Source organism: Callithrix jacchus, chromosome 9 (assembly GCF_049354715.1).
Source record: "Callithrix jacchus isolate 240 chromosome 9, calJac240_pri, whole genome shotgun sequence".
NCBI lineage: Eukaryota > Metazoa > Chordata > Mammalia > Primates > Cebidae > Callithrix > Callithrix jacchus.
The window spans coordinates 4,924,994-4,940,930 of record NC_133510.1 but is presented as its reverse complement, the minus strand read 5'-3'; the positions used below and the strand labels follow the sequence as shown (position 1 = coordinate 4,940,930).

General features: G+C 36.7%; 1 protein-coding gene across 5 annotated transcripts in view; it reads left to right on the top strand.

The window, feature by feature from the left end:
* The window catches only part of PIK3C2G (phosphatidylinositol-4-phosphate 3-kinase catalytic subunit type 2 gamma), a 414,912-nt gene that overhangs the window by 304,149 nt on the left and 94,826 nt on the right, over window positions 1-15,937 (top strand). For all 5 annotated transcript variants that reach the window (XR_013522259.1, XR_013522260.1, XM_017975799.4 and 2 more), the window contains 2 exons: window positions 5,683-5,839; window positions 13,962-14,071. Coding sequence is in view for 3 of the 5 variants with exons in the window: in XM_017975799.4 (XP_017831288.4) it covers window positions 5,683-5,839; window positions 13,962-14,071 (267 nt within the window). In the remaining 2 variants the exon portion in view is untranslated. The remainder of the gene's footprint in view (window positions 1-5,682; window positions 5,840-13,961; window positions 14,072-15,937) is intronic.

The window sequence follows — 15,937 nt, the reverse complement described above, 5'->3', positions numbered from 1 at the left end:
TTTCATGTCTAAAATATATGAGGCAAAAAAGGAAACCCAGAAAACTCACCTGCGTGTTGTTTCTTGAGTCCGACACCCCTAGGTAGTCTGTCTTCCTTATGCCTGTCAGAGTCACCTTACGTTTGCTTTGTATATAATTCTCAGAGTTCTTAATATACCCATCGGGAGGAACAAGGAAAAATATGCCCACTTCATCTTCCCAGAATCAGAAGTTTCACTCACCAAATTTTACCTCCCACCTAAATCTTTTCTCCATGGTCCAGAAATGAGTATCCTCATTTTCATCTATATTTGTGTCTCAAAGGCCCCTCGACTGTAACTTAAGCTCAAAGCTGAGCCATCTCTGAATGTCGCACTGCAGTCTTCCTGCCACATGAGGAAAAAAAGTTAAAGCTCTTCTTGGTACCTCTTCTCCCCCCCATTCTAACCATCATGACATCCTATTGATTTTTTTCTTTGAAATATGCTTTAAGTCTTCCCACTTCTCTGTTATCTGTATGCCACAGCCCTAATCTAAGCATCATCATATCTAATCAGAATCTTTTGCAAAAGTCTCTGGTCTGATCTATTCACATATTCCAAACTCTTCTCTGCATTACAACTGAAGTAATCTTTTCAAAATATGATTGTTGTTATTTAGTACATTGATATTGCTTTTAGAACATTGATTTTTAAAAATCTTTCACCTCACCTACAAGCCCTGCACAAATCTATTATAGAAGCTCAATAACTGTGTGTTGATAAATAACTACAGTGTATTTCTCCCTGACTAGCTTCAATTCACCCAATAGAAATATATCCTAAAACTATGTATCTTCAGTTCAGCGGTCATGATAATCTTGGTATTCTAATGACTGTACATGGAGATTATAAATACAGTATGGCTAAAAGGAAAACATGTGAAAGTAGTAAATCCTGCTGCTATTTCTTTTTCTTTTTGGAGACAGTGCCTTGCTCTGTCTGCCAGGCACAATCTCGGCCCACTGCAACCTCCCCTTCCTGGATTCAAGCAATTCTTGTGCCTCAGTCTCCTGAGTAGCTTGGATTACAGGTGTGCATCACTGTGCCCAGCCAACTTTTGTGTTTTTTGTAGGGATAGGGTTTCACCATGTTGCTCAGATTGGCCTCGAGATCTCAGCCTCAGTTTCCCAGAGTCCTGGAATGACACGCATGATCCACTGTGCCCAGACTCCACTATTACCTATATCAAGTGCATTTATTTGTCTGCTTGATACTTATTATCTGTAATATAAATGTGCTTACGTTTCTAAGTATATATACATTTTTAAACTACCAACTCACTTCTCATCCCTACTGGAAATCTGTAAAATATTCACTCTCTGCATTTTAAAAAATAATAACTTCAAGGAAAAAATGGTCATAAGTTAATGAAAATATTAACTTTGACAACAAAATGACAGAATCATTGCAAATATGTTTGTATTGTGGCTTTCCCAAATAAATGTTAAATTATTACAAGCTCTTCACTATATAAGCTGTGTTTATTTATTGTTGCATTCATTGCCTATGACAGAGTAACATCAAAATATTGTTTCCAGTGTTAAGACTATATAAAAGGACAGCGGGATACTTCCTCTGCTCTTGAAAATTATGCAGGCCATTTGGACTAAAAAAAAACAAAAAGACTTCTGCTTCTGACAAGGGTTGGGTTAACTGGAAAAGAGTCATAAGGGCTGGGGGCGGCGGCTCACGCCTGTAATCCCAGCACTTTGGGAGGCCGAGGTGGGTGGATAACAAGGTCAAGGAATCGAGACCATCCTGGTCAACATGGTGAAACCCCTAAATACAAAAAATTAGCTGGGCACGGTGGCGCGTGCCTGTAATCCCAGCTACTCAGGAGGCTGAGGCAGGAAAATTGCCTGAACCCAGGAGGCGAAAGTTGCGGTGAGCGAGATCGCGCCATTGCACTCCAGCCTGGGTAACAAGAGTGAAATTCCGTCTCAAAAAAAAAAAAGAGTTATAAGAAAAGATTTTTGGTCCTGATCTCTAAATCAGTTTTTGAACATCAGGTGAGAAAGACAGTGAAAACAACAACAAAAACATGACCAGTAGTTACAATATGAGTAAAAGGTACAGAAGCATGAACAGGTGAGACTTTGGTAAGTAAAGGCAAAACTACTAATCTAGAATTTAAAAAAAGGATAGTCTCAACAAGAAATTTCTATCACCTATTTCTATAGCTATAAATAAGAGATTTTCAATATGCAATTCAAAATGTAATCCCAGTAGAGACCACGAGAGATGAAATAGTTTAGAATCTTCCCTTTTGTCACAACCAATTTATGCCTTAGATTTATCAGTAATGCTTAAATTTCAAAAATAAACTTCAATACATTAATTTTATAATGTAGGAATAGGTTTACATTTCAGCGGATTGATAAATTACATTCCAACTGAAATTTCTATGTCTTGCAGGAATAGATAAGATTTGTTTCACATGTGTGAGGTTTCTTTTCATTTATAGGCAAGTTTAGGGTAATTCTGAGATTTTTAAAAAATTGCTCAGAAGTGAGCCATGAAAATAATCATATAGAAAAAAAATACAGCATTTTATTTTGTTGGATCCACTAAAAATTTAGACTAAGATAATGTTTAAACACCACTGAAATTTGTTTCTTCGATACTACTTTATATTTTATTTAATTTGTATATGTTTCTTTTGTGTATTTAACTTTCTGTTATGGTATTTCTGCATCTGATTTCTAATAACGGTGACCATGGACACAAGAAATGTGTTATCTCATGAACTTGAGCATAATTACGGAAACCTTCCAAGAGAAATCAAGTTGATCCATAATAATTCTCCTTAATGAAAAGAGAAAATTATATTTCTCATATAAGGATAAAAAGTTTCAGGAAGTTGTAAAAATTAAGACTCTTCCAAAATTATTTCCAAAGTTCTGCTCAATATGGTAAACATAGTGTAGAGAGTGGGGTAGAAAAACTATTAGAAAACTATTGCATATAAATGTAAGATTTTTTTCTGATTGTGAAAATCTATGATATTGCTAAAACTCTACTAAAATGTTGGCAATAGTGATGAGTGAGTTATATATTAAAAATGCTATCAAATTCAACGATCCACTTACAGATTTATGCAGCAAGTGAGGTTACATGGAGTAACACAGAGTAAATTAAACCTTGAAGTAAGAATGAGATTTTACTGATAGATTTTTGAAGAGACAAGAAAATTTAGTGATAACAAGGTTTAGCTCTAAGAACACTTGGCTGTTTGCAGACAACACTATTTAAAATTCGGTGAGTGCTTATTACATGGTAGGCTGTGTTCTAAGCACTTGCGCATGCGGTGACCCATTTGATTCTCTCAATACCAAGAGTCAAGTACTCTCATCTCCATTTTTCAAAGAAGGAGATTACAGCGTGGAGAGAATAAGTCACCCAGGATCATAGGACTACCACAGTAAGTGGTGGAACCATGATTTGAAACCGGGTCAACAGGGCCCACAGTCTGTGCCTCTGCACAAAGCCTCTCTCTAATGTGAGCAGTTCACAAGTGTGCCACCCTCCCTATGTGTCAGGGATTTATGTACATGTACATTTTCGAAGTTAATCCTCACAGCAATTCTAAGAGTTAGGCGTTTTAGAGATGAAGAAATCAAGACATAGCAGGTCCAGAATTAGAACCTATGCTGTATCTCATGTTTTCAACATCTCTTCTCCCAGCTTGACCGAAGTAAAGAACTTGTAAATAATTCATAGAATATAGGTTGGATAATTCAATGAAGGCCAAATAGAAAAGGATTTGAAACAAAAATTTAAAAATTTAGACATGATACTTTAGACATAGTTCTCAGTGTATGTATGTGCTCCATACATTTTGTTGAAGAAATGAATGAATATAAACAGAAGTGAAGGTACTGGTATTCCAGGCTTTCCTCCAGACATGGTAGCATGGATTACAAAATAAAATTTCTAAATAAAATAACCACAGCCAAAAAGCTAGGGTGTTTATTTTCTTTTAAACATTTTGCCACAAATTGCTGAAGTTGTAGCTTTCTGATATAAATATCCATACTACTGAAAGTTCTCATTAACTAACAGATTAGTGAAAATTTTCCCTCCATTGTATTTTTACTGAAATAGCTAATGCCATAGTTACTTCCGTATCGCAAACACTGGTCAATGTGCAGAGTGGTTACGTTTGTTGAATGAATGATTTGCACCATTGATCTCCCTTTTCTTTCTCCATTTTTTTCTTTTCCCTCTCACGCTGTTTTTCTGTGTATATGTCTATAAACTTGCCTCTATTTTTCTCTGCCACCTCTCCTCCCTTCTCCCCTCATCCTCATTCCTTCCATTACTGGCCATATTGTTTTGTTTATTGAACTGGAATTGGTAGTCTCTGTTCTTAGTTTATTTAAGTAGACCATTTTTTGATCTTTTTTTTAATTTTTGCTTAGGCTCCCTCAAATCATGAGATAAGGAGACCATTCTAAATTTCTAAATTTCTGTTAAAATTGCTTTTTTAACTATATGATCCTCAATTTACTTTATTATTATTATTATTATTATTATTTTGAGGCAGACTCTCGCTCTGTCAACCCACGCTAGAGCGCAGTGGTGCAATCATGGCTCACTGCACCCTCAATCACTAGGTAGTGGGCTGTGAAAGGTACACCCACCCTGAATCTGGGTGGGCACAATCTAATTAGTTGCCAGCGTGGCTAGAATATAAGCAGGCAGAAAAATGTGAAAAGAGAGACTGGCCTAGAAAAAAATTAAAATAAAATAAAATAGCTAAGCATGGCAACAAAAAGAAAACAACTATGCTTCATTATTTACAAAAAGAAGAGTCTCCCCCAATAATCCATGGCTTCTAAAATTGCTACTTGGCCTAACCTTTCACCAAATTGGTGTTAAATTGGCCTAAGATATCAAAAGTCTGTGTTCTTATTCACTGAGTGATAATTCCTCAAAGAGGGATGTTTCCAGTCCTCTCTCTGCTCTTCTCTGTTAGAAGTGCTAATACTTCCTCTCAGACCTGTCCATATCTTAAATGACATGAGGACAAAACTGAAAAGGTAGGGGAAATGGGCCACCTTCTCTCTGGTCTTTTGTATTTTTATCTGTCCATCCTTAGACTGCAGTGGTCAGTATTACTTACATAATAACATGGTCTACTCATATTCTTCCTTTCTGATCAGTATGTTTACTGGGTCTAGTGTGAAATAACGTATAGCTATTTTTTTTCCCTTCACTAAGCATATGCCAGTGAATTAGTAACATCTGCCTTTTTCTTAGCTTTTGCCAGAAACATTTTTCCTAAGGTTCTTCATATAAGGAAATTTTTTTCAGAATATGTACATTTTATAAAGACTGAATGAATATCACCTACACTATTAATTGGCCTTCATGTTACCTTTAATTAATAACATTCCCCTCTAAATGTCATTTAAACATTTCTGACAATATAGGTTGACATTATAATATATCGTATTCTTTTCTATTGCATCCCAGTTATTCAGATTCTACAATTAGCAAGTTTCTCAAGCTGTCTTACAATGGAAGGAAGTTTATCTATTACAGTAGAGAAAAAAAAATAAGAAAATTCAAATGAAAATAAATTGTTATAACTGCCTGATCTAACCTGACAAACCATTTCTCTTCCTTCGAATGATTGCTACTGTTTTTGGTTTACAGGGACCGAGCTCCTTTTATTTTTACTTCAGAGATGGAATACTTTATTACAGAGGGTGGGAAGAACCCACAGCGTTTTCAAGATTTTGTGGAACTTTGCTGTCGTGCTTATAATATTATCAGAAAGCACAGCCAACTGCTCTTGAACCTGCTAGAAATGGTAAGTCCCCTGGGGAAAAAAAAATCAGAAATAATAAGCTTCATTTATGTCTCTGCTTCAGTAGTCTGCTTTTGCTAATGGCTTGGAGTTCCCCAAGGAGCTATTCGAAACGGAAATGAATAAGCAAACTGAGAATACCATTGTGCAGCTTATAAACATATTCTTAACACTTTAATATGTTAGTTCAGAGTTATTGTCTCAAACATTCCTATTCATAACAATCCGGATGCATTTAGGGGTCATCCCACTATATTTTGACTAATGTTCAAGGACAGCAATTTTAAAAATAATGCCTTCAGTCATATTGGGCCGTAGGATCTTTCAAAAATGCCTTATAATAATGTAGACAATCTAAATGTAGACTAGGCAAGAATTTTCCCTAGCTCTTCATTCCGCACTCCACCTTTGATCACTTGCCTGTCTCCCACATTAAGAAACTGAGGGTCAAAAGTGGAAAATGGGTTGCTAGCAACTCAACTTTCAGTGGTATGCATCAGGTGTACTGAGTCATGGTCCTACACACTCTCTTGTGACCAACAGGGGAAAATTTAAGGTTTTACTCCATTGTCCAATTTAAAGAGATGGAGACCAGATATACACCATGAAGGAAGAAAAATCTGATTGAAATATCCTCTAGGAGAGGGATACAGTGTTCTTCTAGGCACATACATACACACTAGTGATTACAGCAAGCTATACGTGGGAAACATACATTTGGTCTATCAGATGGGATTTGGAGTCTATGAAAAATAACTAATCCAGAGCTTCCAGATGACAATAACTGTACTAGATGTTAAGGGCACAAACTTGTAGGCAGACCTTTCTGAGTCTCAATTCCCACTTTGGCATTTTACTGGCGACATTCTTCAGGACATGTTACTTAACCCCCCAAAGACTGTTTCCTTACCTATTAAATGAAGATAACATGTACCGTGTAGAGTCACTGAATAAATCACCTCACAGTGAATTGTGTGCGTGGCCCAGACACTGTGCTAAGTGCTGTGTGTGTGTTAATTCATTGAAACTTCACAACCCTAACAGATCATTCATACAAAGCACTGAGCACAGCACTTGCCACTTAGTAGACTTAATTCATTTATATTATTAAACTAGATCCTTGTTAATTTATAAGAACACTGTTTAATGTAATATCCTCTAGTCACAAGTTTGCTTATATTTAAATTAATTTTTATTGAACAAAATTTAAAATTCCACTCTTCAATTTCACTGGTCACATTTCAACTGCTCAGTAGCCATGTTTGGCTTAGTGGTACCATATTGGTCAGCACAGATAGGAAACTTCCATCACCACAGAAAGTTCCATTGGTTAGTACAGAACAAATGTTGACTTCGTTGAAAGGAAGATGTGATTTGGATTCTTGTTTTAATGTTCAAGCAATATATTCACCTTACTTCTCTCCACTTTGCCTTGAAAGATAAGTAATTCTAAAAATATTATAAACATGTCCTTCATAAGGCAAGATACTGGTTTCTTCTTGTGTGAAGTGGATACATAAAGTTCTACCCAGATAAGTAATTCTAAAAGTATTATAAACATGTCCTTCATATGCCAAGATGCTGGTTTCTTGTGTGAAGTGGATACGCAAAGTTCCACCTATCTCCAAAATCTTCAAGTTGGCTTTTCAGTAACAGCCAAGGATTCTTATTGGTAGATCTACATTCTGTCTCTCAATTCTGTGAGACCATATTGCAAATATGTAAAATTACAGTTTACAATGTGTCTGTACCACACACACACACACACACACACACACACAAACCTACAAGGACTAAGTCTGTGATTTTGACCTTATATAGATAATAAATATCCAGGTAGTATCAAGTCTACTTCTCCTCGGACTCTAGCAGGCTCTAGCTTATGAATTTATGAGCTCTTGAATGTTTACTACAGGCCAGAAACTGCAAAGGATACATTGACATATGAGACCCAGAGTCTTAAAATTTTCAATTTAATGAGGAAGATAAATTTTATTTACATAAGAGATCAAGGTGTCCAGCATTTCTAAATGCCTATAATGCTATAAATAACTACATATGATGAGTAGTACCAAATTGCTTTAATCTGCTCCAGATGTTTCAAAAATAAACCCCAAACAGAAAAGCACAAATATAACTTAGGCTCTTTCTCAGGTAACACTAAAATTATGCTGCTGAAAAGTGAGCATGTTAAAATAATATGAAAGAACAATACCCTGGAAAAAAAGTCGATTCAGAAAGCTATCAGTAGGCTTTTGTTCTCTTGTTTAATAAACTTTTCTACATATCTTAACAATGGATTCAGCATAAGAGTTATGATCCATTAAACAATTACCGAGGAGTATATATCGTGGTATTTTATTTAAAAGAAGCTATATGGTGTTTTAATCATAAGTATTGAAATGATTTCTCATTAATGAGTTGTTGAAAATTTCTGGAATATAGTCTATCTAAAGAAATTTCTGTGCTCTAATTATTCAGCTCTTTTAGCCTAAGGAAGAAAATTTGTCAGTGGAAGGCACTAATTCAGAGTAAACATATAATCTTAGATTTAGGTTCTCACAAAACTGCAATAGAGATCAGAAGCAATGTGGGCCAATTAAGCTAATGAATAAATACATGTAAATCAGCAGCGTGTTATTACCTCCGTTTCTGGTCCTTTACCTCTCAGCTCTCTCCTCAGTTGTATATCCTATGGGACTCTATGGATTATCAAAGCATTTCGTGAAGGATTTAGGACCACACCTTCTTTGGTATAGCTTCTTATAAAATAAAACCAAGTTGAAATGTATGAAATACTATTTTCTACTTACGTATGTAATCTATTTGTTAATTCTGTTTCAACCTGACTCTTTTATGTCAAATTCTTTAAAAAGAATTCAGTCTACTTACCATGACCCAGTTAAACTTGAGAAATACTTGACATGGGTCATAAACTTTATCTTGGCAAATGGTCAGTCCCTGGGACTGTGGCGCACAAGCATTTGGCGGGTCCACTACAGAGTTAATGGCTCATCCTTGGTAGAGAGCACCATGTTTCCAGGCATCCATATTGCATTTTATTTACTCCTGGGAAAAGCAGGGGAAAAAGTAATCTATGAAATTCCCATCTTGCTTAAAAGTAACATCTGTAGGAGACCCAGGAGTGTTGCCGACTGAGTTCACGAAAATAAAAGCCTGTGTTTCATCAGCTTTTCTCTCATTAAAAAATCAATATCAGCTATTAAGGAAGGCTCCCAGAGAACACAGAGACCATTTGCCCACTTTAAAATGTTTATCACACCCATTATTATATCAGATATTTCCCATCAGAACTCTTCCTAATTTCTCTATGTGATGGGAAGAGTGTCTGCTTCTCCAAGCATAACTATTCAAATAGATTAGGACTTAGTAGGAAGAAAACAGAAGACTTCAGAAATGTACCTGACCTTTAGAAAGGAGCATATCTGTTCATTACCTGGATCTGTTCACTTCCTGTTCTAGTCTTCCTTTCCCTTTGCTGTTGCCCCAATTAAAGTTAATACCCAGGCAGTCTAGAGTAGGGGGCACCTGAACAATGTGGCTAGGGGTCAGAGAAGAGACATAGCTAAGTGGACCCAGCTAAGAGGCCATCCTTACTCCGTGATTTACAGAGTCAACATTCAAAGTCTTCTCTCCAAGGAATAGAACACATTAATAAGGGCAAACTTGGCACGTGTTGCCTTTAGTTAGATATGGTAGGGAGAGAACTATTATAGGTTCATCTGCTTTGAAGCAGTCTGTACTTGGCAGTTAGTGTGTGTATGTGTGTGTTATTTGTGTGGGTGTTGGCAAGGGAATGAGTAAATGCAGGATCCATTTTCCAGAGAAATGTTTGATAGAGTCCTAACCAAGCAGGTGTGAATTCAGGGTATCCAGAGACACTGGAATCCAAGTCAGACCCTACAAAAGAAGCCCGTCCTTAGAGGATGGATAGTTATGCTCAGAAAAGCAGACACTCTTCCCCAAGTGGTTCTTAATACAGAACTAGTAAGATAAAAGCTAATCTAGATTGTAGTGGCTACCGGGAATGTGTCTTCCTATTGTCGATTTTGCTAAGTTTAGTAGTAAGCATTGAATTTGCTAATTGTAGGTTTTCATTGCCCAATAGCATGAAGTATTTTTTCTTCTCTTCTTTTGAACTTTTATTTTAGATTCAGGGGTACATGTGAAGATTTATTACATAGATAAACTTTTGTCCCAAGGATTTGTTGTACAGATTATTTCATCACCCAGATATTAAGCCCAGTACCCACTAGTTATCTTTTCTGCTCCTCACCCCCCCACCCTCCCCCCTCACGTAGGCCCCAGTGCCTGTTGTTTCTTTGTGTTCATGAATTCTCACCATTTAGCTCCCACTTATAAGTGAGAACATGCAGTATACGCTCTGTTTCTGCATTAGTTTGCTAAGGATAATAGCTAGCGTCCAACTCCATCCATGTTCCAGAGAAAGACATGATCTCATTTTTTTTTTCATAGTATTCTGTGGTATATATGTGCCACATTTTCTTTATCCACTCTGTCATTGATGGACATTTAGGTTGATTCCATGTCTTTGCTATTGTAAATAGTGCTGCAGTGAACATTCGTATGCATGTGTCTTTATGGTAGAATGATATACCCAGTGGTGAGATTGCTATGTCTAGTAGTTCTGCTTTTAGCTCTTTGAGGAATCACCACACTGCTTTGCACAATGATTGAACTAATTTATACTCCAGCCAACAGTGTATAAGTGTTCCCTTTCTCTGCAACCTCGCCAGCATCTGTTTTTTTCCGACTTTTTAGTAATTGCCATTCTGACTTGTGTGAGATGGTATCTCATTGTGGTTTTGATTTGCATTTCTCTAGTGATCAGTGATATTGAGCTTTTTTTTCATATACTTGTTGGCCACATGTGTGTCTCCTTTTGTGAAGTGTCTGTTCATGTCCTCTGCCCACTTTTTAATATTTTTTTTTTGTTTTTTGGTTGTAAATGTGTTTAAGTTTCTTATAGATGCTGGATATTAGACCTTTGTCAGATGCATAGTTTACATATATTTTCTCTCATTCTGTAGGTTGTATGGTTACCCTGTTGATAGTTTCTTTTGCTGTGCAGAAGCTCTTAAGTTTAATTAGATCCCACTTGCCAATATTTGCTCTCATTGCAGTTGCTTTTGGTGTCTTTCTCATGAAATCTTTGCCTATTCCTATGTCTAAGATGGTATTGCCTAGGTTGTCTTCCAGGTTTTTATAGTTTTGGGTTTTACATTTAAGTCTTTAATCCATTTTGAGTTGATTTTTGTACATGTTGTAAGGAAGGGGTCCAGCTTCATTCTCTGCATATGACTAGCCACTTACCTCAACACCATTTATTGAAAAGAGAGTTCTTTTCCCACTGCTTGTTTTTGTAAGCTTAGTCAAAGATCAGATGGTCATAATTGTGCAGCCTTATTTCTGGGCTATTTTGTTCCAAAGTGCCTATTTTTGTACCAGTACCGTGTTCCTTTGGTTACTGTAGCCTGAATCAGGTATTTTTAATTCATTTATTCATGCATTCATGATTCCAGACATTTATTAAAATCTAGCTATTTACAAAGCACCATGCTGGGCAGTGTAAACAATTCAATATTGAACACAAACCCAGTTCCTATTCTGAAAGAACTTACGATCTAACATGACAAACATACATAGGAACAAAACACAATCAAGCTAGGAAGCAGTACGTACTGTGAAAGAAGCAGAACCAAGATATGGTTGTCCAAAGAAAGCAGTCATTAAATCTCATTAAGAGGATCAGTGGTGCTTCAAGGAGGAAGATGTATTTAAGCTGAGCCTTGAAAAAGAATTTCAGTAGACAAGGAAAGAGAGAAAAAGCAATTCCGGCTGAGAGAAAAATTTATGTGTGGAGGTTTAATGAAGACATGACGTGCAGGAAATGAAGGTTAATCAAGTGTCCCCAGTCTGTGCTATAGATGGAAACCTCTGTAGAAGATGAGGTTGGAGTGATAGGTTACAGTGTGATTATAAAAGAACAAAATGAGGATTTTAGACTTTAGTACCTAGACCTTTGAGAACTAGAAGTTTGTATGCCTATAATGAAGAAGTACCATTATCTAGCTTGGATCTTAGGCAGATGACAGAGGTTATGTAATTAAAGAGAAAGGATTGGAGAACAGGAAAAAAACTTATTCCAGACATCTAGGCAAATGAAGAGGAAGGGCTAAATTAGAACAGTGATAATAACAATGAAAACGGAGAGTGAATGCAGGAGACTGCCGAGGAGTGACTTTAATAGAATTAAGTGACTGATCACAGGAACCAGGAAAAAGAGAGAATCAAAGAACATAAGAGTTTCTTGTCAATTCAACAGTGGTGGCAGCGTAAATAAAACAGAAAAGAGACGGAAAAGTTTATGTGAGAAGAGTATTTGCTCTAATTTAGATATCATGAGTTTAAGATGCTAATTCATCCAGGAGGAGAGACAGTTGGCAACTCTCCAGGGGTCCCTCATCCATCTACTTGGTTTCAATGATCATTTATATGCTAATGACGGCCAAATCTGTATTACAGCGTGTGCTTTGGGCCCCTCGCAGCCCTCTCAATATGACCAATCTATCTCCCAGTTTTCTCAGTTCTACTTTCTACATTTATTTAAAATCCAATGACTGATCTTCATTCCTAACCAGTCTCCTAATCTAGCCTCTTATTGGGCCTCATTTTAGTCCATTTTCCATATGTAACTGCAATGAGCTTTCAAAACACAAATCTCTTACTCTCATGTTAAAACACTTAAAGAGCTTTCTCTCTCTCTTTTTTTTTTTTTTTTTTGTACTTTAGGATAGAGTACAAAATCCTTAATGTTGCCAGAATATCTTATCCTACTTGCCTTTTCTTTTTTTTTTTTTTTGTTAAAAGCTTTCCCTCCCCCTCCCCTACTTGCCTTTTCATGCCCATCTCTTGCTGCTCACCCACGTAATACTCAGTTCCAGAAGGCCAGCCTAGATTTCCTTCTGCAGCCACATTAAGATATCTTGCTTCTTTGCAAGTCTCGCTTTCCTATATATGCCGCTTCCTCAGCCTGGGTGGGGATGGTGGAAAACAAGAATAGTTTTTAAACCATTCTTTTTCTCATTTGAACTTTATCAAGTTAATCACAATTTCACCCATCTTCCAAAACCATATCCTCACTTTACCCTTTGTTTTAAAGATCAACAGTATTATTCTTAACTTCTTATTATAAGAGGGCCTTTATTCCAGAGCAGTAAATAATTTATTATATTAGTCATAGAGATACTGATAATAGTGTTGTTTTTTTGCAAAATTCAAATTTAGTTTAGAAAGTTCTATTATTTTCTCAAAAAAAAATTGTCTACAACTAAAGCCATCATAATTCCTTCAGTCTACACTGTAATATAAACAAAATATCTTCCTGAAAATTAGCAGAAAAGTACTTTATACAATTTATCCTTAATTATTTATTTCCTTAGTAAATACATTCACCATTTATGTGGGGAAAATTGTATTCTTATAGTGAGAGTCAGGGAATCATAAAAGAAAACAGCATTAGGAACCAGAGGGGTGAGTTTTATACTCTATGTTTGCACATCATTTGACCTCGACATATCACTTACAATTTTCTGGAGATTAAGATTTTCTTCTTTACAATGGGTATTATTTTATAATTTCTGTGTAATATTTTGTAATGCATAGAGCTCTTTCTCATTCTGGATCTATTTTTAAAATGAGAAAATGAAGACTCAAAGAGGTTAAGGAACTTTTTCAAAATCACATAGATTTTAAATGGTGGGTCCACAAATTCTCACATGGGGATGATATTATCATGCTTACGTTACTGGTATATGATGAGGATAAAACTGAATCATCGATCTTCAGGAATGTTGCCAATCACAGTGGTTCTGTTGTTGTAGATGTTATTGTTGTTGTCTCTACTACTTAATAGGAGAGGTTAAAAAGCATGAACTTACATGCATTCATGTGTATACACTGAAAGACATGCCGTGCAAACTTGGGTTTAGATGTCTCTGGGTAGAATTCATCAAGTAAGCTTGATTGTATCTGCATTCATTCTGTCTTCTTTTGTGCTTTGTTTGTTCTTGTTGTGGTTAAGATGCTGTATGCAGGACTGCCTGAGCTAAGTGGAATCCAAGACCTGAAATATGTATATAATAATCTCCGTCCGCAAGACACAGACCTGGAAGCAACAAGTCATTTTACCAAGTAAGATCAGCTATGAATGTGTGCGCATGCGTGCATGAATGTACACAGACACACGTTTCACACTGGAGATGATTTCAGGTTGACCAGTCATTGGTATGAAGCTGTTGTTTCTAGAACAAGCTTGCGTTCCCTTTTCCACAGAGCAGAAAGGAAGCAACGTGAGTGTCCAGCAGAAGGCCCTGGTCCGAGTTTCTGCAGCACACCATTGTTTGCTAACCAGCCTCTTCATCTAACAGATTGCTCAGGAAGAGGTCATTGAAAAGAGCAAGAGCTGACATAAATAAATTGGTTGTTCTACTTGAACTATGTCAAGGAAAACAATTTGGAAAGAGAGATTTATGGTGAGATAGGTACTCACTACTTTCATCTATAAGACAATACAAATATTGGGATATTTGGTCAAAGACCTGTGACTCTCTTCTACTTTTAATCTATTTTTTTGTTAAACAAGCCCGGCAAAACACTAGTGTATATCAAGGTAAGAGTCTAGGCAGAATATGATGACTATCAATTAGACCTCAAATCACGATCAAGAGGGCAGTGCATTTTATAAGATCCTTTTGAATTTTTCTTTTAAAATGGATATATAATTCCTGGCAAATTTTATCTGCTCAATAAATGTTAGCAGTAATTCTTTTCCTACAAACAGTAGAGAAAAACTACATTCTTTCTTTCTTGTAACCTCTTAATTATGATCTTGAGTCTAGCTCTTAATTGTTCTCACATTTTTCACTGGAGATTTATAAACAGATTATATTCTTTTAAGTGGAATGTATGCTTTAAAGAAAATGATGATTATAATAAAACCTCTTCCAAGTTTTGCTTTTTCCCTCCCCCTTCTAGAACATACAGGAAAATATCGCTTCCCATCCCACTGGTGGTGGTGTGGCTTCAGGGGATGTCGTACACACTTAAGGAATCTCACTTGGCTTAGGGATTTCTGTTTCATGGACTTCAATGGGTAGGCTGCCCTTGTTGTTGAAAAGAAGCAGTGTGACAGAATCACAAAATGGTATACCAGGAAGAGCCCTCATAGTTTATTTATTCTGACAGTAGACATTCAAATGAGAAAACTGAGATCCAGATTATTGTCTTGCCCATGATTAGCAGAAGTAGCAAGAAACAGTGCTAGAACGAGGGCCCGGATCTTCTGGTCCCTCTAGTCTAGGGTTTTTCTATTACTCGATATTGGAAATGATATGATGTGATTATGGAACTCCAAGAAGAGTTGCTCCAAAAAATAATAATAATTAAAAATAAATAACCTACTTTCCTGCAGTCTAGTTTGTTAGAGGTTTCTTAGGGGAGTCCAGCAGGTTCGTCTTAGTCTTAAAAAATGCCCTTTAATAGTACAAATGAAAGAAGCATTTGTTTACATCTACTCACAAAATCACAAGTCATTGATGTTTGACTGTGGCCAATGACACTAACTTAAAGACTTGGGGAGGTATTTTAGATCCTTTATTTCAAGGATCAGGAACTCTACAGTTATCTCAACTAATGGGGATGGGTGTCTTGCATGAGAAAACGCAGGGAAAACCTGAGAAAGAGCAGAAGGGCAGCTGTCACTGAGCCTGGAAAGTCCTTCAGAATTGAAGGCAGCTCCAGGGACCACATCAGCAGGAACTTACTCCTTTCCCTCTGGCTGTTTAATCCGATTACAAAACTCCATCCCATGCAGCTGGGTTTGCATAGTACCAACAATAGCCCCCTCAGGGTATCCCTTTAGGAGAAGATCTGAGTGCTATTCTTTTCTTTAAGATGGCTGCAGCATGGCAGACACAATGACTGACATGTCAGTGGGACTGGATGGGAAGGCAGAGGAGGAGCATGAAGAGAGCTAGGGAAGGTAGAGAACACAAAGTT